The 23377-nt window shown below is 39.4% G+C and overlaps 2 protein-coding genes across 9 annotated transcripts in view; one reads left to right on the plus strand and one right to left on the minus strand.

Annotated features, from left to right (window-relative positions):
* The window catches only part of LOC128520658 (cathepsin K-like), a 287992-nt gene that overhangs the window by 1512 nt on the left and 263103 nt on the right, over positions 1–23377 (plus strand). The window lies entirely within an intron of this gene.
* The window catches only part of mef2d (myocyte enhancer factor 2d), a 55229-nt gene continuing 34886 nt past the window's right edge, over positions 3035–23377 (minus strand). For 2 of the 8 annotated variants that reach the window (XM_053494978.1, XM_053494979.1), the window contains exons 4-13: positions 22959–23096; positions 18981–19188; positions 17533–17589; positions 14827–15014; positions 14444–14473; positions 13098–13203; positions 12697–12898; positions 10225–10293; positions 8961–9011; positions 3035–7592 (exon numbers count right to left, since the gene is read on the minus strand). In XM_053494978.1, coding sequence (XP_053350953.1) covers positions 7232–7592; positions 8961–9011; positions 10225–10293; positions 12697–12898; positions 13098–13203; positions 14444–14473; positions 14827–15014; positions 17533–17589; positions 18981–19188; positions 22959–23096 — 1410 coding nt within the window. In that variant the 3' untranslated portion in view covers positions 3035–7231. Of the gene's footprint in view, positions 7593–8960; positions 9012–10224; positions 10294–12696; positions 12899–13097; positions 13204–14443; positions 14474–14826; positions 15015–17532; positions 17590–18980; positions 19189–22958; positions 23097–23182; positions 23318–23377 lie in introns of all 8 variants that reach the window. The other 6 variants (XM_053494980.1, XM_053494981.1, XM_053494982.1 and 3 more) reach the window with 6 other exon arrangements.

Below are 23377 nucleotides of genomic sequence, written 5' to 3' on the forward strand. Positions count from 1 at the left end.
AGCACATCCCACTTGATGCAAGAGACTGCAATGGGATTCTAAAAGCAACTGCAGGGGTGGAGTTTGGAATATAGAGGGGCATAAGGATAAATGAGATCTAAAATTAAATAGAGCCACATGATCACCCAACGTTTAACAAGTCATAAGATATACGGCAGTTCCGTGACCAGGGAATGCCAACACCATGGCTTTAAACTCTGCCCTTTCATTCTTATGAAACGCCACAGACCTGGAGAAAGCCCTGAGAGCTTGAGTTGAGATGAGTGTGCTCAGTCCATCTGTCTATATTACTGTGTGCCCATTGATTTCCTGGAAGCTGCTGAGTAATTAAGAGTCTGCATAATTCAATAGAGAAAGGCTGGACAATACATTCAGATGGAATGGCACTCCTTGTGTTTTATTTACCACTGTTACATGCTTTACATTTTAAAAATGGGTCTTTCCATCCGTTTACCCAACCCACATGCAGCAGCTGAGAGGAGTGCTACGCCAGCTCATGGGGATCAAATTGTAAATCTGGATCAATCTAGAGGAAAGGAATTCTTTATCAGCTGATATGACAAATGGAAAATGGCAGGGAAGTTAGTGCATAAACAGTGTTATAGCAACCATCATATGCAGCTCATTAGCCTTTAATGAGCAATGGTTTATGGTTTCTTTAAATACATGCAAATGTTTTATAGCATATGACCCCAAGTGGATAATAATCTAAATATAAACCTCACATAATTAATTGTAATTTTTCTACTATACCGTGTTTAACGATTTTGCATTTATATAACTAACAATATTTTAAGCCATCATAAACAAACCAACAGAACATGTGACTGAAATGAAAAAAAAACAAGAAGACATTATGGCAATTGCAGTAATATGGTTTATAGTGTACCTCAATTTTAATGAAGATAAAATAAAGAAAGCTAATACGGATTTCACTTGGATTTTGCAGTAATTATAACAACAAATAAATAAACAATAAATCATATATTACTTTGTTCCCTGTAGAATGCAGAAGAGTTACTATTAATGGAACATCAAATGAGTGGTGACTGGGCACGTGTAAGCGACAGACACATAACAGTTGCACTTGACATTGCAACTGACTAGCTCAGCTGACACTCTGGTCATCTAGTCTGCTGGGAACAGTGGAAATTCCCACTAACACTCACACCTGCCTAGAATAACCGCAATCTGTTAAGCTATGCAAGGATAACAACAATCAGGCCCACAATCCTGCCTCTGTGCTCAGAATTACACATTTCTAACATGCCCAAGCACTTGATGAAAACAGGACTGTTTTCTGGATTTGATTATATGTGGTTAAAATGACTTATACTTCCATCTAGTGGACAAACTGGGAAATACATTTATAAAAAAAAAATGCTTGGATCTGGCCTCTTACACCTCTTAAAATTTAAAATACACGTTGACTTTACTAGTCTTGGTTTATGTGGTTAAGAGCAACAGAACTTACACATATAGGGTGTTTGTAAGTTAACAGTGTGCAAAAACACAGGCATACATTCACAGAGCACTTTATTAGGAGCAGCTGTACACCCACTCATTCATAAGATTATCTAATCATGAATGATCCAATTCTCTATTCAGCCAAAGTGGCAGCAGGGCAATACATAAAATCATGCAGATACAGGCCAGCAGCTTTGGATAATGTTCACGTCAACCATCAGATGAGGGAGAATTTGCTGAGTGATTCTGATCATTGCACGATTAGTAGTGCCCGACAGGCGGGTTTGAGGACTTCAAGAACTACTGATTTCCTGGGATTTTCACACACTTCTCAATTTTGCGTCTACTCAAAATTAAGCTTAAAAAAAACGAACAAAAAAAAACATCCAGCGAGCAGCAGTTCTGTGGAGGTATGCTTCTTGTTGATAAGTGTTCTATGAAGAATGTCCAGACAGAACATTTAAGTTGACAAAAAGGCTGCAGTTATTGCACTCTGTACAATTAGGGTAAACAGAAAAGTCCCAGAATGCAGAATATATGGAATATTAAGAAGGATGGGCTACAACAGCGGATCACATGGGATTCAACTTCAGTCAGCCAAAAACAGGGAGCTGAGGCTGCAGTGTACACACTCTCACCAAAACTGGGGAAATATAGCCTGGTCTGATCATCAACCTCGAGCTCTGCTGAAGCACTCAGATGGTAAGGTCAGAATTTGGCATCTTCAACCTGTCTTGTGCCAACGATCCTAGCTGATTGAGGTGGTGTAATGGTGTGGGGAATGTTTTCTTGGCACACTTTGAGCCTTTTAATGCCAATTAATCAGTGCTTGAATGCTACGCTCTATTTGAGCATTGCTGTTGACCATGTGTATCCTTTCATGGACACAATTTACCGTCTTATAAAAGCAAAAAGTCATCTTAAATTAGTTTCATGAACATGACAATGAGTTCAGTGTTCTTTAGCAACCTTTCCTGTGACCAGGTATGAATGCAGCAGAACATTTTTTGGATGCACCTGAAAAAAATCTGCAGGAGTTGCGTGATGCCCGCATTCCTATATGGGCCAGAATCTTAAAGCAATCTTGTGGAAGCCATGCCATGAAGAATTGAGGCTGGCTACCTACTCTGTATTCGTGTAGTGTTTCTATTAAAGTACTTAGTGTTCGTACTTTCAAATATTGGAAATACCTGTAGCTGTTCTGAGAAAAACAATTGGGTTTATCCAGATGGAGAAAGGAACAAATTATGAACAATGATGTTCATTTATTCAGCTTCAGTACCATATTTATCCTGGTCAGGGTTGCGGTAGGTCCAGAGACTATTCCAACAACACTTGGATCAAAGATGGAATATACTCTGGAGAAAAAATCAGTCCATCATAAAAGCACCATGCACACACACACACGTTTACACCTAGGATCAAATCATGGACTTCATTTGGAGTTCATTCAGCATTAATGAATATATTTTAAGCTTTGTGTACAGATTCAGCACTGAATACTTGATCAGTGCAAAAAATGAACAAGACACACTGACAAGGAAAGAACTGAAAATCAGACCTGAACTTCTTCGTAGGTCAACTTGTCTATTTAATATATAAAATACAGTAAAACATACGCAAAAGGGGGAGGGAAAGGTCATAAAGGACAAATGGATACTTTGGTACAATAACAAACACTTTTTTTTGTAAAAGCAGTATATAATTTGTAATAACATATCAGTGCATACTTTGTTTATGAAAATATACACAAATTGTATATCATTCTCCGAAAACAACAGAAAATATCTTTTGTTTACAACAAAACTCAAAGCATACTAGCAGAACACAATATATTAGCTATTTTTTCTTTAAACTTTTTTTTTCTTCAATTTCTATTCTAGTTGTGTGTGGTGTATATTCTTAATGAAATTACATTTCAGTTATTATAATATGACTCATTCTTTGCTTGTTTTTACGCCCATGCATTGACATCTGTGTCTGATCTGAATAAATTAAACGAGTGGCTACCCCTACTCTTCTATGCGTAGAGATAGTTTTGTACAATTGACTAAAAATTGCAGCATTTGACTGGTCACTCTATCAGCTTGTATATCACTTCCCTCAGTTACCAGTAAGTACTAATATCACTACTGATGTTTTTTGTTTTAATAGATCGTGCAATATTAGTAACACCCCTTTGAAGAAAAAAATAAAAACAAAATAAAACAAACAAAAAGAAAAAAACCTGAAAACAAAGATATTCATATAGTATTCCATATATAATAAAGTCAAATTCAAATAAAATAGGATGCCTACCCTACACAAAAAAATATATGCAGAAAATAAAAATCTTTAAATTATCATTATTATTACCATTAAAGATGATAACAATAATGGTAACCATAACCATTATAACAATAATAATAAAAACAGACAATAGAACTGTCACCAGCACAAATTAACACTAGAAAAAATTCAGCGTCTCTAAACATCATACATGGGGGATATGGGGGTGAAAGTTAACTTTTCACGTGACGATTGTCTTTCCTTTTGAATACAATAACTATTACCATTACCAAAAGATCCTTATCAGAGACTGCAAACTTCTTACACCTCAAGAAAACGTTCAGGAATCGGTGAATTTGTTCAAAGCTCAGGCTTAAAGTCTACAAGCGTTCCAAAGTGCAGACCGAGGTGGTGTTAGGCAAGTGTGTGTGTGTGTGTGTATGTGTATTCTTGACTAGGAGATATTGGTTACTAGTTGTGATGGTTTAGGTGAGATGGCTGCTTGCCAAACAAAGAAGAAGGTTAGTGAGAAAAAGGGAGAAAGAGACGCTGGGAAATGGAAGGGGCTTTGACAGGGTATCAAAAAACATAATAATTCAGCTGCCAAGACGGAGGGACTGATGCAAGGCAGATCTCACCTGAGAATATATAGATATATAATGAAGCTATACCACAATGTCCATGGAATATTTAGCCAAATCAACCAACCTCTGAGACACTTCAGGCTGAGTCCTTTTCTATTACTTTTTAAAGAACACCTTTTCACAAAGCAAGACTGTACTTTTCTCACCAATACGTCATTAGATATGTCACATCAAATCTCTCTCGTTTATTAAGCTTTTGAGGGAAATTACATATAGTGACTACAGAATCGGGATACCAATAAACGTACAGCACTGGTTAAAAACATTCTGTTCACAAACTTTGAACAGAGGTTGCTGCTCGTCCTATTCTTCATTACCAATAATGAAACATCCTTCATTCTATTCACTCTATTATTCACTACACTAATGACCATAAAACAATTTGTGTACATTATTGTTTCAATAATAGACATCTCTTTTTTTTTGCATTTCGAGAATTGCACATTTGCAACACGTGTCGAGTTAAGTCTAATCTATTATGTTTATAAGTACAACGTCTTTTTACAAAAAAGGTGACACAGCTGTCTTTGATAATTTTTCACCGTCAAAAAAACGAGGCATGAATTGTGGGGCCACAAACATGAGCTCTTCTTCCCTGATCAGCACACACTGTTTCTGCGAGTTGGGATGGAGTGTTAAAGTTTAAGGAGCTGGGATTATGAGGACCAAAACGGACGGTATTGCAGTTGCTGCATGAAACTGAAAGCCAGGTGGTCAAGCCAGCATGAAGGAAAGGGAAATGAAAGCAGCGACATGACAAAAAGAACAGTGAGGATGCAGAGTGTGTCTCCTGTTAATTGGGTTAAGTGACTGGGAGGGAAAAAAAAACCCAAACAAACAGAAAACATCCCATCTTATGAAAAACAGCTGAGTACTAAAGGGTACAGGGAATTCGTGTTGGGGTGGTGAGGGGTGATTTAAAGTGCACTCTGTCAGAAGATCAATTACTGAAAAAAAAAAAAAAAAAAAAAACCCCCCCCCCCCCCAAAAAAAAAAAAAAAAAAAAAAAAGCATCGATCCTGAAACAGTCAAACCCATGTCTGTGCCCCTTGCTGCATCTCTACTAGGCTCGCTCGCAACACGGTAATTTATTTACACATAGAAATAGAAAGACATGTCCACTGAGAGTTACAGCTCTGCTTTAGGCAGATCCAGCACAATGTGTATGATCATACACGTTTCTCTATGTACACTCCCCCTCACCTGGCTGCTCCTCAGCCTCAACCAAAAGCTACACTCCTCTCCGGTTCTACAATCCTCACGGCCGTGTGCTGAGAGTTCCAGAAAACCCCCTCTCTATCTCCGATTCTCTCCTCTCATTACACAAGAGCCTGTGCAGAAACTTGGATATTTACACGCTCTGAAAGCCTAGAAAACTGCAACCCCCGAGCCCTGTGTGACTCAGATTGCTTCTAAACTCATCTGAATTCTTAAAACAACAGTTTAAGAAAAAAAATCTTGCTTTATAGATTAAACTAACAAACATTTGAATTGCAAAGCCAGACATACAAGTAATAAATACAGATTTTTAGGCTGCTTCTCACACAAACTAGCGGTAGTGACTCTAATACAGCCAGACACTCTTTACGAGAGAGTGTTCAGCTGAGCAACATGTGTATACATTTGCATTTAATATCAGGACTTGTGTTCAAATCGTACAAATAGGGCTACATTTTCACTACACCATACGTACGGTACAAACATACGTACTTGTGTGTACAAAAGTGAAGAAAGTGAAAAATCTGGTCGCTTCTCCTGCAAAAGAAGAGCGAGCCGAACGAGCTGTTCATGTAGAGGTGCACTGCTGACGGACTGGACGCAAGTTAGCAGAGAGGAAAAGCAGAAAAAAAAAACAAATTTTAAAACCATGACTGAACTGAGCACTTGGTTGTTTGCCCGTTACCGCCACGTCCTCTCTATCACACGGGGTACATACGCGCAAATATTATTGTTGTCAGTCTGTCTGCAGTTCTGCGTTCGTAAGGAGATTGCATGGCTGAGTTCACCTCATGAGTCACCGTAGTCCGTCCCTGAAATATTTTTAAAACCTCGATTAGGTCGGCTGTACATGAGAGACTTCATCCTTATGCATGATTTACAAGACTGATGATTAAAACGCAACAGACACCTTGTAAGTCAGTACTACAGCTGTTTGAGCATGATAGTCAAAGAAGAAAAAGAAGGAGAAGAAGAAATTTCCATAAAAGAAGAGAACGGCTATAAAAAATTAACAGCAAAAACAAGCTTTCAACCACACACATATGCGCGCACACACTCACACAAAAAAACAAAAGGGAAAAAACCTCAAACAACAATAACATGACCTGGATATCAGCTTCTGAGCGGCTAAGCTACACTCCACGATGAACAGTTTGTGTTTGGCTGTCTGAGCGCTTTAGCCGGACTTGGATCAGAAAAGTAAAGTGTGTCAGTGTGGAGACAGGGCTGAGGACAGTAAAGACTGATCAGAGGTCAGTAAAGCTGGCATTTTTTTTTTCTTCTCTGCTTTGTAGAAACACAAACGTCCCATCCTACACCTGTCCAAAACGATCCAGCTTGCAAGTGCACCTGCATTGGCACTTCTATCCATGACTATCTTGCATGTGTGTACATATATGCACTGTGTGTATGTGTGTGTCTCTGTCTGTGTATATGAAAAACAGAAAAAGCCCAAGGAAAGAATGTGTTGCATGCATGTGTCTTGGCTGCAGATGAAACTGTATGTCAGAGAAAGGGTAAATGTGTGTGTATGGTGGTTATGTGTTGTATGTGTTGTGTGTGTGTGTGTGTGTGTGTGTGTGAGTGTGTGTGTGTGAGAGAGAGAGACAGAGGGCAGCTCTAGCTTGTTGTATTTATGTGTTCCAGTTATCCAGTCTAATGCGTTTGCCATTAGCGCCCTCCTGTGACTCTGCAGAGGATGTTTGACCTCCGGCTATTCTGATTGGCCCCAGGGTGGCTGCGCTGAACTCCGGAGGCCGTGGCTGGCCCGTCTCGTCCCGCTCGCTGCTGTTACTGCTGCTGCTGATGGTGTGGAGTGGCGAGCGGCCAGAGGCCTCCACTCGCACAGCCCCTGGATACTGGGACACGCTGAGACCTGCCGTGGAGATTGGGGTAGAGCGCTCGCGGTTAGGAGACACCGGCTCTGACTTGATGCTCACACCCGGGTTAGTGTTCACCGTCAAAGTGGCTCCGTGAGGGATGGGACCCACTGGCCTGCAATAGGAGGTAGCGAAAGAGAGGCAGAGAGAGAGAGAGAGAGAGAGAGAGAAAGAGAGAGAGAGCTTTATAAGAGCTTTGAAAACAGCTTAGCGAGTTATGACAAAAACAAAGTGCTGACAGAAACTACACAGAGATTAAACTGGAGACCATGACAACATTTTTGACAACTCTGCCACATAATCAAAATAAAAACAGCCCTGAATCAGCAGCTGTTTGATCTATTCTAATGGACAAAAAAAAAAAAAAAAAAAAGCATAGTGGTGTGTGTGTTTTATAACACAGTGAGGAAAAAAAAATTACCCCACATGGATAGAAATAACAGAAAATTTTAACTAGTGAGGTAATCTCACTGACAGCATGAGAACGTCTGCTTAAAACTTTCAAATTTAAAGGACTTGATGGGAAGTCCTTTAACAAAGACAAAGGTGTTTGAGTGTGTGTGTGTGTTTGTGTGTGTGAGAGAGAGAATGTGTGTCCTGCTTATGAAGCACTCTGACAAACAGAAGATAAAGCACAGAGACACTGTGGAAGCAGAGGCATTGTGGAGGCTTTTCCACTGACACGGTGCCTCGGTCTGCATTTCCAGCCGAACTGTTACCTACTTATTGTGTAAAATTTTTATTAATTTTACTTTTGACACTTTAGCTCCAGGTTTCCTATCTGTATCAGATTCTGCAGCGTCTATAGACAGACAGCACAAGAACATGTGTGGAAAAAAAATTATGCTTTTATTGCTTTTACCTGTTTATTCTTGAATTTGCTTAAAGTAAATCTAGCACCATGACCAATAGCATAGCAAGCTTCTGTAGATGTTTTCTATTCAGATCATTGAGCTGATGTTGCAAAACTAACTCAGTTATGATCTTTTTTTGCATGAACATCACTAGAAATCGATAAATTTCCGTGTCAGTGGAAAAGGCTTCGTTCTGGTCTCGCTCTCTCTCTCTCACACACACTCACGCAGCCCAAACTCTCACTCTGCCTCAACCACAGAACAGTTCCTACTGTAAGTGTGTGTGCTGTTATACAAATGCTACCTGCATGTGTTATGAATTCAGGGGGAATGTGAGAAGCAGAGACAGAAAAATGAAAATAACACCTCGGGCCTTATAGATTTGTACTATGAATGTGACTTGACCACAAAGCTTAATATGCATTGTTGTTGTTATTCAACAGACATTTGAAGGAGACTTGAAAAAAGTGAAAAATAGGCAATTCAGCCACTTAAAGCAGCAGGAAGATGAGAGAGAGAGAGAGAGAGAGAGAGAGAGCAACAGACTGACAGGAGTCAGAAAGGACAGACAGACAGAGAAAAAGACAGCCAGTAAGACAGAAAACAGCAAGATTAGGAGAATACAGTACCAGCTGAGCCCATCCTCCCTGCCCAAGAGTAAGCTGGCCTGAGAGGTCACACTGCAGAGAGAAAGACAGGCGAAACACACTAGCACCTTCATATCAATACTCCCCCGCCATCACACATTTTTCATATAAAAGATGTGGCATAATAAATGTGGTAGTGATTCCACATGCACCACACACACGAACACACACACACACACACACACACACATACACACACCCCTGTCCCGTCAGCTCCAGCAGGAGAGCACTGCACATTCACAGACGCAAGTCTGTCCTGCATCAAACTGATCATGCGGTTAAACACACACAGTCACACAGAGCTTTGGAACGCATGCTGAGAGTGAACACAAGAAGATGGGCGAGGCACATGATGCACAAACGCTACACTGCCTAGAGTTTAATGTCACATGGTGGAGTGTTTCAAACGGTTACAGACAAGAACTGATTTAAAAACATACACAACCTAGTGGACGTGTTTTTTTTAATGTTATGGGACATTTTATAAAGTGGGGGACAACACAATGTAGAAAAAGGAAAAGAAATCACTGAATAACCAATAAAAAAAGCATTAGAATGTATAAAGCAGTAGGAGATCAGTTACACTCAATTAAGAGTCAGACTGCAGAGAAATGTGAGCCTAGAAACCATGATCTAATCCAAGGTCAGCAAAAAAGATTTAGAATGTTTATTTATGTATATAACTGCAGGAAACAACATCTGATGCTGGTGGTGATGGAGCTTAAATCTGAACAGCAATATAAACTGCGTTTGGTAAGATTTTATACCCTGAAAACACAATCAAACAAGTTATGTAAATGACAGTGAAGATCGCTACAGGCTATTCTGCAACTGCCCTACAGGGGGCGCTGGTCTGAATGACTTCTAAACCACATGTGCAGACTTTCAGGTCATTATTGACTGCTGTATTCTCAATAGCTTTCATGTTTTTTAACTCACTTACATTTTCTCTAAACAACAAGCTCCTTTCCCTTGACTTGATATCCGCCCACACGACAAACACAGATGGACGACGAGGAAGAACAGCAGATACAGTATAAATAACAAACAATTACAAAGCGAACTGAAGCATGAAGTGAGGTGTTCGCTGGCAGCAAAAGCACACTGACTATTTTTGAGACTCAATCAGAAGCAGTAGCTGTGACGGCCTCGATTGCAGACAGGATGACAGAGCGGCATTGGCTAGTGCAGTGAGCCATCAGTGCAGGACTGACTAAAAACACAGTTCCCTTAGCAGCCTATTCACCTGACATTAGCGGCCAGACCGGAGAGGCAGTTAGCCATCTCCCCGTTCTGTTTGTCTGCACCCCACATGCTGTGAACAGACCACAGAGAGCACACAAATATATAAAGAAAGGGAAGATTAGAGAAGTATTAGTCCCGCCACACACACACACACACACACACACACACACATACACATACACATACACATACACACACACACACGAAACCAGTGTTAACAGCACAGCTTGTTGCAGGAAACAAATAAGGAACCAAAATACTGCTTGTAGCAGTGACAAATGCACGGTTAAAATACCTTGAGCCACTGCAAACCACAAAACCACAAAACAAAAAAACAAGAAAGACAGAGCATGTGCATGAGCCTGCACAGCGGTTATTAGGTACACCACTCCAGTGCAACACGCAGACAACAAACTATGGACTGGTTTGCCTTTTACAACTTATGTGCTGGCAACACATTTGCTGATTTATTGTACATGCTTTACAGCTAGAACCTACAATACAACTCCCTACTATTGCTGAACTGCTCCAGGAGCCATGAGTGATGTATTTATTAGGGCTGTGTATTGGCAAGGGCCTCACGATACGATACGTATCACGATACATGGGTCACGATACGATAAATCACGATATATTGCGATACAATACATATTGTGATATATTGCAATAGTTTGTATTAGTATGTGTGTCACATTATATTGACAACTTGATAAAGTAGGCAGACGAATTAAAATTCCAATTCCAATTTATTTTCCATCCATTCCAATTCATTAGAACGGCACAGTGTGATTGAAGTCCATATTGTTATAAAACACTTAACACTTAAACATTCAACTAAAATGTATATGCCACTAAAGTTACATATAAATTAAATAAACAGTTTATAAAACTAAAATAAATTTAAGCAAAAAAATTTAAGTTCATCAAGTAAACATAAAACTGGAACATAATGCTCTAATATGAGGTATTCATTGTCACCAAACTGTTAGACCAAAAACTCTCTTGCCTCCAAACTATTAGAAACTTAAGTGTAGTATCGATACTTGAGGTTTGACTATCGATACACTATCGTAAAATAAATGATCGCGATAGTTAGATGTATCGATATTTTTGCACAGCCCTAGTATTTATACAAGAAGTAAACAGTGGGATTGGGAAATACAGGCATATGGGGGAATACCAGTAAATGCAAAATCATACGCTTTTAAGAGGAGGTCCCTATATCTAGCTAGTGTTGCCACAGTTATAAATAAATACGTATTACATACTACTACTACCACAGCTACTGTACCACTACTAATAATAATCATTATTAGCGCCCTGTACGATCATACTGCCTTTAAATTTGTCACACGACATGCAGTTAACGTCCAGGAGCAATTACTTTAAGAGTCTGATCCTAACCTTGAAACTGAACACATGGACAGAACAGAGCATGTGCACATACTTGATATGAAAAAACGCAAACTCTGTAGTATTAAAGCATTTTCAGATTAGAGGTAAGAAGATGCTACAAATTTACTAGACGTGCTACAAAACAGTTCTTTCTAAAGTTGAAAATGCAACCAAATGCTGTCCGAAGCAAACTCACTATAGGGAGACACTCATGAGAGGACATGAAGATTTATGTACTTTTTAACTAACACAAACTTATAACTGTCTAAGTCTATTAAAGCAATTAATAATTCTATTATAGTCAAATAACTCCTCCCATTTAAGACTGCACACTATTGCTACACACTGCAGTAAGCTTAAAACCAAAGGAAACCGAATCAATTTGACTAAGTGAATCAGAAAGTCCCAATGTCAACATCAAAACTCTTAGAAAACATTTCCACAACCTCTAAGAATGTGCACATCGTTCAAAGCATGTGATAAAATACTTTTCTCTGTTTACATTTTAAACATTCAATATTAAACGTGCCAGCGATATTAATATAGCACGTCAATATTGCAATAATCACTAAAACATGATACACAATATGGCCAAAAGTATGTGGACACTAGTGTACCATTACTGTTTCTTATTACTGAAACTAAGAGTGGAGGATACTATAGTAGAAGAAAGGAATGAAATCTGGAATAGGATACTGCCAGGTATCCAAACACCTCTGGCCATATATGATACGTTGATCAGCCTGAAAATATCTAAACATAATCTAAATTATTTTGAAATATTATACTTTACATACCAGCCCAGCTGCACTAGAACTAACAGTAAAGAAAAAATCATTTAAAGATATAGACGCACCAATGCCATGATAGAAGTAAACCACTTTTAGTTATGGTGTGAATCTATAACTCCATGCAACAGGGTTCATTTTAAGTTCCTTGACTGAGCAGGAACAGAAACTAGTGAGCAAACATGTGGTCAGCAGTTAGGTCTGTGCAGATGTGCATTAGTGTTTAAACCCACAATTAATGTGTTAAAACGTGTGAGTCTGTGTGTGGGTCTGTTTGTTCGGCAACTTACACAAGGTTACTGAGTGAGGCCAGACTGATCTGTTGTGGTTGCTGCTGCTGTTGCTGAGGCTGGGATATGGATGGCTGCTGCTGTGGTTGCTGTGATACTGATGGCTGCTGCTGTTGCCAGGCGGTCATGTTACTCGGCAACAGTGCACCCTGCGGCGTGAAAGCCTGAAGGGCCGTGAGATCTGCACTCGTCAGCTGATACTCTACAGAGATGGAAGAGGGGATTAGGAAAGATGTAAATTAATGCAAATCTTGGAGATCATCTTATGCTTTGCGCACTTTAATCAACTTCCGAAACTGTGCAGGAACTGGCTCCACGTGAGCTAACTTTGTTGATGTGTTCTTGAGCTGAAACTTTTTCCTGCTTTATGCCATCGTGCTTTTGTGCTTTAACCCTCTTACCTGTGTTGTAGGCAGTTGGCATAGAGAATGGGGTCAGTAGACTGGGTGTTGCCACGGAAACCACTGGAGTAGTCAGAGGCTGGGAGGCACCTAACCGCTGAGCATTCTGGGGAAATAGTGAGATGGATGTCTTTATTTCAGCGCGCAGGACAGAAAGTCACAGGGTAAAAAAAAAAAAATTATATATATATATATATATATATATATAATAAAAAAATTATTACAGGAATCATGATATTCATTAACAACAAATTTGACATTAATGCATTTTACACAGAGGTCCAATATAAGAACATTTCTGTAGTGTTTAATTTCCAGAAGTTTCCAGGGCTACTTTAACGATCAGGAGAAAACAGCTCTCTTTCTCTCTCTCTCTCACACTTGCTTCCTCTCAGCACATGACAATGATGAAGCCTAAGCTGAAGGTCACTCTGATTCATGCAGATTCAAACACATGCAGTGCATCTGAACAGGCCACATCAATAGAGGTTTCTGGGGAAACATGGCTGTGTGACTCACCAGGACGATGTAAAATTCTGTATGTTAAGGAGGTTAAGAGTACTTTTATTACTTAATTTCATTTGAAGCAGGCTTCTCTTTGTAAGACTGGGAGTGCAAAGTCACACTTAAAATACATACTTTTCACTTCTGCAATCGGCTTTGTGAGACACACCACCATGTGCTGAAAGTTTGGGATGAAATTCTAATTTTAGGCAATACTGGATAAATCACACAGCCTGGCATGTTAACTCTGCACGCCTGCTCCCTCTCTTTCTCTTTCACAAACACACACACACACACACACACACACACACACACACACAATTAGAGAGAGGAAAAGGGAAGGTGAGAGAGAGAGAGACAGAGAGCAAATTCCCTAGAGTGGTGATTTATACTTGGTTGCTTTCTGTCACTGATCATGCATGTCTGACTCAGGTGCCTACACGGGTGTGTGCACTTATGTAAGCATCCATTGTGTGTTAATAAGTCAACATCACACTGTAATTTAGTGGTCTGAATCTATGTATAAATTCGTAATCTGAATCTGCACGCACGCGCGTGTATTTTTTGTTTTTATTTTAACACAACAATCACTTAATCATGTCCACTATGTACAAAATATGTAAAGAACTGACATTCTCAAATAGCATCAATCCTGTATTACACAAATATGTAAATAAAACCAAAATTAATCACTGTTTGAGCATGCAACCTAAAGCGCCATTATGTCCTTGCGTGTGATCACAGTCAGGCAAACACACCACAAAATGCTTCAAATAATCAGTGCATTACACACATTAATGAACGAAAGTTCACAACAGTCAAAAAAAGTGAGTCGTATTCACCTCAGTCACCAACTCCAGCTCCTCATCTGTCTGCGGGGTGGGGGGAATGGTTAGATTAAATGGACAGAAAAATGGGGATTACAACTCCAAGGGGAAAGGAAGTATTAACAGATCCCAAAACATTCTAATCTAAAAACTTCATCTAGCATTTGCTGTAATCAGACCTGACAACAGGAAGCCGGCTTAATTTAGGCAATTCTCTCAGTTGATCGGTTTGAAAACTGCTGTGTGGGCTTTAAGATTTGCAGTCTTATTATCATGTTTGCTTTAGACCCGTTAGGTTGTGGTGTTTTGACAGCTGCCTTACAACTGCATGCTTGGAGGATCTGAATGCGTAATACGGCCTGTGTGTTTGTGTGGGTGTGATGTGTTGTAGTTCTCACCAGCTGCATGAGGCTCTTGCTGCTTTGGGAGGTGATGACGCGGAGGTCCGGCTTGCGACTGCTCACCATCTGTGGGCTGGACGGAGGGGGGGATTTGGCCGGGACTACTTTCCCCATGCTATTACCGTTTGAGACAGTGGAGACGGAGAGAAGGCCTGGGGAGGCCCTGGCACTGATGTACCCATTAGCTATGGAGAAAGGGAAGACAATGTGTCATGGGGTGTGTCCGCACGTGTGTGTATATTTTTTATTCATATATATATATATATATATATATACACACACACAGTGGGGCAAAAATCTTTTTAGTCAGCCACCAATTGTGCAAGTTCTTCCACTTAAAAAGATGAGAGGCCTGTAATTTTCATTATAAGTACAGTATACTATGAGAGACAAAATAATAATCCAGAAAATCACATTGTAGGATTTTTAAAGAACTTATTTGCATATATATACACAGTGTATATTCTTTCTTAGTTTGTCCCTCATAGTTGAGGTATACCTCTGATGAAAATTACAGGACTCTTTCATCTTTTTAAGTTGGAGAACTTGCACAACTGGTGGCTGACTTAATACTTTTTTGCCCCACTGTATGTACATACACAAAACACATGCTAATTAAAACTTTTTGAAAAAATAGCTGGACCCAGCTCACACATGCACATGGAAACATTTTTTCCGTGTTTTAGTAGCCTACCAGGAAAAAACACAGTGGCTGAATATTTGCACAGCAGGAAGAAAGTCAGACTAAGCCTGTTATAGTTTATCCCACATGTTATTTGCATCTTGTAACAACACTTGCTCAGTGTTGCAAATTTAATCCCATGTTTACCAGCTATAACCCGATTATGACTAAATTAAAGGGGAAATTACTGGTAACTGTTGTTTAGTCTGTGGCTGTGTGGTGCAGCAATGTGAGAGCTGCATGTGTGAGAGGGAAGGAAAAAAAATCCGTAGTGAAATTCTATCAGAGACCCTAAGCGCTGCAGGAGGCAAATTCAAGAAATGAGTATGTAAAACTGGGGTAGAACATATAGAGTATCAGTAGTAGTCTTATCAGCTTCTGAATTTCACAAACAAGGGCTTCCATTAAAATTGTACTAGAGGGCACTAGTGTTGCTAGTGGACAAGAGGTACGCAGGACGGGAACATGAATAGAAAGACACAAATGGGGGATTTCCTGGGGCTGTCATTAGTATCACTATGACAACATGGGACATCTATATACATACTTAGAACCCTGAGATACAATTTGGAAAATGTCCAAAAAGTGGAAGAAAAAGAAAACCCTGCAGTGTGACAGTGATGAGAGGAAACACTGGCATGTAACAAAATATTACTAAAAGTAATAGTTTAGCATTACCAAAAGTAATATTTTTTAGTAACTGCTTAAAAACTGGCTTGAAGCATGGAAAGATAGTTAATAAAACACCTCGGGAGATTTTTCAGAAAACTGGAGATTTTTCCGTTTGGTATTCCCACGTCCCATCATACGTCCTACTCACAAGGCATCAGCAGCAACAGTGTTACTTTGACCATATGACATTATGAATGCCATTTTACGATTGGCTACGTCACTGTAGTTTGATGGAAATGTACAGCACACAGATAAGCAACACTGGCAAGTGGCAGAGCCAGTGAGGAGCCCTTTAACATCAGCTGACCTGGAGCTCAGAATTTTCCCAAAATACCTGCTTAAATAATTGCAGTGTATGTGACTTAAATAACTATGTATGTAAAATTGGGTGTCGATGTAAATAAGTATGCCCCTCTCTTTTTCTCTCTTTCTGTCTCATGTCCCTCTTAGTCTTTCTGTCCACCCGCCCTGGGGTCTGATTACTACAGGCAGGCTGCGGGAATGGCAGGAATGTGGAGTGACGTCAATGCTGACATTCCCTAAGCTCGTTCTCAACTGCAACAGCTGAGAATGGAGGCAGAGAAGCACCAAAGGAAAGAAGGAAAAGTGAGAAAGGAGGAAAGAAAGGGAGAAAAAAAAGAAAAGGATGAAAGAACAAGAAAAAGAACGAAAGAAAGAAAAAGAAAGACTGTAGAGGAGTAAGACAACCTTCTATAATGTACTATATCTCCTCACTTGTGCTAACTGAAAGTTGTGTCCTGAACCTCTAAACACCGGAATCCCTGTGCTGTTGCAACAGTCGCTACACAACAACCTGCCCAGTGAACTGTGATCTCTAGCAACATTTGCTCTTTGATGAGCAGACGCTTCAATCTCCAGCTGTCTGTGTGTGTCAAGGCTACGTGTGAAGATCTCTTGGCCAGGCCTGCTGGACTTACTGCATGCCAGGGACAAGTGAGATATGGGGAACAGCTGAGAAGGAACAGGATATGAAAGCAGAAATGTGTGTGTGTGTGTGTGTGTGGGACAAGGGGTGACAGTCCACACCAGTCATGTCATTCAGATTTGTCATTTTGTTCACTCCGCCCCTTCCTGTAGTCCCCTGGGGCTTGCTGTTTACAAGCTAGGGGAGTGCTGTGACTCTCAGCTGCTGATTACTAACAGGTGTGTGTTAGTGTGTGCACAACTGTGGGAAGATGGAGAGAGAGACTGCCTGTAAGAGTGACCTCTGCTCAAAAACTCTTATTTTAACAGCATCATACTGCACAAGCACCTGTGTGCTGCTGTTCCTGCTACCTAAGACGACTGAGCACCTGGAAAAGGGTAAAGTGACGGGGAACAACACTCACCCACTGGGCTTGGGCATGCCCCGTTTGAGTTATTCAGGTCACCTCCTAGAAGAGCACCTGAGAAAGAGAATGTTAGAAATGAGTGGTCGAGAGGACTGAAGTGTGAGTGTATCTTAATTCAAGTGCCACTTTTAAGACACGGTTAAATACATACATCTTGATCTCTGGAATAGGTTGAGATTAATTCAGTTAAAAAGGCACATTCAGCGTTAAATAAAGCTCTCACAGTGAGGCGTTAATACCGAAAGTGTCCACGCTGGTAATCAGATCGCAAGCATAACTACTGTACATATTATTCATTACTCAGAGAACAGTGCATACGAGAGACATGAGGAGTGCACAAATCAAGTGGACAACATGAACACCATTCAAGGTAATATTAAGTGTATAGACATGACATTATGAATTAATTATTTATATGAAGCACCTCTGAATTATTGTATGATTTTACTTAGCATACAATAATTATTCAGCAATACTTATTCAGAGGACAAATTAACTTTAAAAATGCAAAATAATGTAATGAACACATGAAACTGTATACTGCACACAAATGTTTTCATAACCTCACTTTGTATCACATTGTCAGAGTACATTATAAACACCATTCTAGTTCAGCAGGGCAAAAGTAGGATATGCATGATAAAGTGCTAGTTTTATAGGCTGAGGATCAGTACCTGTTGATGTTACCCATACTGTTAAATTATGAAATTAGCAATTATCGCAGGATAAACAGGATTATCATCACAAGTACCCTATTTCTGCTTCCTGTTCATAACATAACAACTCTAATAGATTTATCATATATAACACTAATATTTAATATAACTATTACATCTTTATTTATCTTTGTGGACTTCCCACTTGCTGGAATATTCGTTCTTATACAGCATCATATTAGTTGAATTGTATTTATACTACATTTTATTGTCCTTTTTTTTTTTTTACCTTGATAGTTGTGTAAGGCTTAAATGTCTTAATCTCAGGGTACACAACAATAATCGACAAGTCAGCATAAACTTTACCCCTTCCATCACCTAATACACCACTCTTTTCCTTCTAAAATACACTTGAAGGCATCGTTGCTGTGTCAAAACATTTTCTATTCACATGCCCGATTAAAATAAAAAAAAAAAAAGGCATGCCTTCTACACGGTAATGCAAAAACAATAAACAAATTGTGCATGATCGGATAGCAAACACTATATTTCACACATTTATATTATTTCGAGATGTTTATATTATTTCCACCAAATACATACCGGTAAAGATGGCCGGGTTCTGAGAATATGTACATTATATTGTAAAGGTTCAATAAAAAAAGCACTGTCATTGACAGTCTTAACTTTTTGAAATGTTTTTTTTTTCTTTTTTTGAGGTCAAAAAAACAAAACAAAACTATATCCGTTTTCAAATGTATCCAGACATGGCCTCTATATCATTCTCACCTGCACTGGCTGGTCTCTGTGGCAGACCAGGAGACACTGTGTTCCTCTGGAGCTGTGGTTGCTGTGGCGACAGCAGGCGAGGGTCTGTGAGCGTGGAGGTGACAAAGGAAGTGGTAACAAGGCTGCTGGGATTGCTGAAGGGCAGAGGACTCTGACTGGACACGGGCACTGTGACTGGCATGGAGAAAGTGGGTGCTGGCACTGTAGACTGAGAGCACAGGTAGAGATAAGTTAGCGAGGCTTTTGCTCTTCTTACACACTGTGCACGCAATGACATACAAATGGATAATATGCATTGTAATGTAAATTACACACATTGTAATAGCATGCCAGTGATTTGTGCAGACTCTCCAAAAGCAGAGCATGTGCAGCTAAGACAGAAGTTAATCTCATTGAACCTTAAAAATTCTTAAAAAAGAGCCACTACATTGGCACTACCTGAGTAGTCTTAAGTAAAGTCCAAAATGTGGAGCTTTTTCAAACATTTACTACAGTATATGTGAAAAACAGTGCATGATTACAATTACAAAGGGCTTTTCAGACCTTGATTAGATCAAATCCCTCCAATTTTGGCTTTACCCTGGTTTATGCCTTTCAATCTGAAGAAACTGCAGTTTTCCATTAAACAACGTCAAGCCAGCTTAAAAACTTGTAGTGACTAGCATTTTAGCATTCTGTGATGTGCAACTTGTCACTTCCAGTACTCTGTGCACTCAAACTGTCCTCTAGCTCTGATGAAGACCCATTTTACCACGATCCTCCACAAAAGCAGGGCCACTAAAATTAGAATGTGGGCCGTAATGGGCCTCTTGTGTCCTGAGAAAGACCCAGTTTAACAGTCTGCTTATTCGAGTGCTTTGTCTCCAAGCTCCTCTGCTCTCTCTGCTATGTCTCTTCAACAGCCTTATTTGAATCATGTAAATAAGAGTCTGTCTATCCCAAAGTACAAACCAAAGAGAAAAAGTAACTTGCTTGATCCTTCTTAATCCATAAAGTGGAGGGCAAACGTATCATCAGTATTGTAATTATAAATATACTGTTAAATCTGGCTACACGTTTTAAAATCTAGTACAAGTTCAATAAGTTGAACAGAGAATAGTTCCAGTTAAGTCTTTGCAATGTCAGATTAAAAAATGACAGGACATGATGCCATAGGAAAATTTGACAGAGATAGCGTGATAAGTAATGTATATACTGTAATTTATCACCTCTTAGTTGATTGCTTTCCTATAGCAGCACACTCAAGCCATGTTTTATCATTATTATTATTATTATTACTACTATAATACTCCTTGTTTTAGCCCATGTTTTATTATGTGAACACCCACAACACAATATGTTCTAAGGTACAGTATAACTAATGTTTAGTGACAAGCACACTAATATATAACTGTGATTTAATCTGCAGGCAACACATTATAGCTGTGCTGTTATAAAAAAAATAATCAACACCTTCTAAACAACCGGATTTAAGAATTTAACAGAATTAATTAATGGGCAACTACAGACACATCATACACAGAACAACATATGGGGATTAAATAATGAATACTGTGTTATCTGTTTTAACTTAAACAATAGCAGAAGAACTCCACGGATACTGACAGTGATAGCCCACTGTGGCATGCTGGTGGCCCGCGGGACAGACAGAGGGCATGTGTTACAGCACTGCACACGAGCCAGGCAGTGGGGGAGGGGTTAGTGAGTGTGGAAAGCAGGTGGAAAACGAGAAGCATACAACGCTGGACAGCAGCTTGGACTTGATTGCAAATTCATACTGTGACACAGTAGGCTATGCTGTATATTAAAAACACTAACGTTTAAGACAAGTTTCACAAACAAATAGGTTTTGCCCCTAAAGTAACATTTTGCTATAACTTCAATTTAATAACAAAATGACTAGTTTATCAAAGAAGGTAGACAAATCTACAAGGTTACAAATGTCCTCCACAAGGTCACAGTAAAGTCTTATATGGATCATGTTAACCATGCATTAACCTTTAGTTTAGAGATCAACATAATGCATTAAACAGTTTTAACTCCTTTTAAAAAATGTTGTCATTTGTTTGTCTATTGAGTTTAGCAGCTTAATGTAAAACAAAAATGAAAAAGAAGAACAAGAAGAAGAAGTTCCCTTCGACAAGATGGTTCCCATAAGAAAAAAGCCCATCGCTCGGGTCTTATGGCTCTCTGGAAGAAATAAATCGTTTATTTCTAAAAGGACACAATTATGCATCCACTGTAACTGAATAAATATCTGGCAAAAACTACCCTGCTTGATTTACTGATTTGAAAATAAAAGCAAACATCAGAAAATGAATCTGCATTGTTTTTACAAAAACCCAAAGCAAACTAAACAGGAATGGAACATAAGCAGTTAAATAAAATTCTTAAAATTGGAAGTGACTTAATCACTTCCATGACTTAATTTGTATGACTGAATTACAGTTTACCTTCAGCCAAAACACAATAATGGTGCTTATTTTAGTTATGTTATACATAAAATGCAAAAACTGTGTTTGCCAAAGAAGCTACTTCTGAAGTTTATGCAATATGGAAGTGACCAATCTTGCTTCCCTAAAAATTTCAAGTTGCTTCAACTTTAGCCGTTCTGGTGAGATGATTTTATAAGTACTCCAAAAATGGCCATTTTACAGCGTTATACTGTCTCGCTTCAAACTATAATAATTTCAAAAAAAATTATTTATATTTATTTATGAGTATTGTTACCAAAATTGGTGTAAGCTTTTAGAAGCATATTACCTTTAAAAAACTTGTTGCTTAAATAAAGCATTAAATTAAAGATTTTCCCTCCCAAAAAATCTGTAGTGTCCGTAACCATGTCAAATTCATGTTGCAAATATCCTACCAAATTTTTCAATTGCAGAACAATACACTTTTCCAGGTTTATGTTTTTTCACGTTAAATCTTAATTTGTTAAGTTTCATCTGGTTGACAATTAAGATCATTGAAAGATGTGAATTCGAAAAAAGTTATAGACACTACATAAAAAGGCATGAACTTGTATTTAGCAAATGTGTTTCTTATTATCTGATACAAATATAATTGTGTATGGATATTTACAAAAAATGAAGCATGGATTGGGAGATAAGAATCATTAAGTATTATGAAAAATGGTGTTATAAGATTCTATTTGAAAACTAACTTTTTTAGCACCAATACCATGTTTTGGCCACTTAGGGAATCCCTAACATGTGCTTTTCCAGAGCGAGCGATCCAGGTGATAGTTGTGCTATCTCAACTGTGTGTGTGCGAGAAAGAGTGAAAGAGAGAAAAAGAGAGAGAGAGAGAGAGGGATGAGAGAGAGAGAGAGAGAGGGAGAGAGAGAGAGAGAGAGAGAGAGAGAGAGCAAAAAAAAAGAAAGCCAGAAAGAAGAGCTATAGGAAGGGGGGGAAAAAAAAGTGGAAGAAGGCATTAAGGCTTGAAGAAAAAAGAAAGAAAGCGGTACTGTATGTTTGTATGCTTTCGTTTGCCATCTCCCTTGAATGGTGTGCTGGGTGGCCTGGTCATCATTCTTTACAAGAGGTGAGACATATTTGAGTTAAACTTTAATCCTTGCACTGGACGGATGAGTGATGTTTTTCTTTAGCACCTAAAAAGAAAGTCTCATGAATCAGACATATTTCTGGCAAAAGTTCAGCCATTGGTCACTGTGGACAAGTTTTTAATAAAATAAAAGAGCCAGCACAGGAACAGGGTCAAATTGTTTTCGGCTGCTCTAACAGCGGAGTAAAGAGGAGAGGGGAGATGCTGTAAATATTGTGCTGTCCCTGCGGCCGAGCACACACATTCAGAGGAAATTGAGAGGGATGGAGTGATTGGGGGGGGGGGGGTAGGGTTCAGAGGGTTGGTGAGGCATGGTACGCGGGTGCTCTGTGAGTCGGTTGCTTGGGCTGACAGCAGGCTCTGTGAGTTGCTTGCTGGGCCATGAGTGGCCCCCTTCACACTGGTACTCACTGACAGTCTATAGCTCTGCATCATTTTATCAAACTCCTCGTCTATCTTTTTGTACTTCTCCTCAGTGCGAGGTGTGAGCGAGAAGGGCTCCTCAGGGTCCGGGCTTTCCGAATCCCGGTGCTCTTTCTTGTTCAGAGCCTTCATTTCAGTCCGGGACAGGATAAAGAGAAAGAGACAGAGAGAGGGAATGAGGTTAGAACGGCAAAAGAAAGAGGGATACTCACGCCATATCGCTTGAAGAGGATATCCAGTTCCTCGCTCTTTCTGAACTTGTCATCTTGTAGGGGGCTCTGGTCAATTGAGTCATCACCGTCTGGCTCAGGACTGTTGCAACCGTTAAAGCCTTTCTTTCGCAACGTCTTAAATAGTTCAAAACAGGACAGAGAGGGAAAATATGAGGGCATGCTAAACAATCAAGT

This window comes from Clarias gariepinus, chromosome 4 (assembly GCF_024256425.1).
Source record: "Clarias gariepinus isolate MV-2021 ecotype Netherlands chromosome 4, CGAR_prim_01v2, whole genome shotgun sequence".
Classification (NCBI taxonomy): Eukaryota; Metazoa; Chordata; class Actinopteri; order Siluriformes; family Clariidae; genus Clarias; species Clarias gariepinus.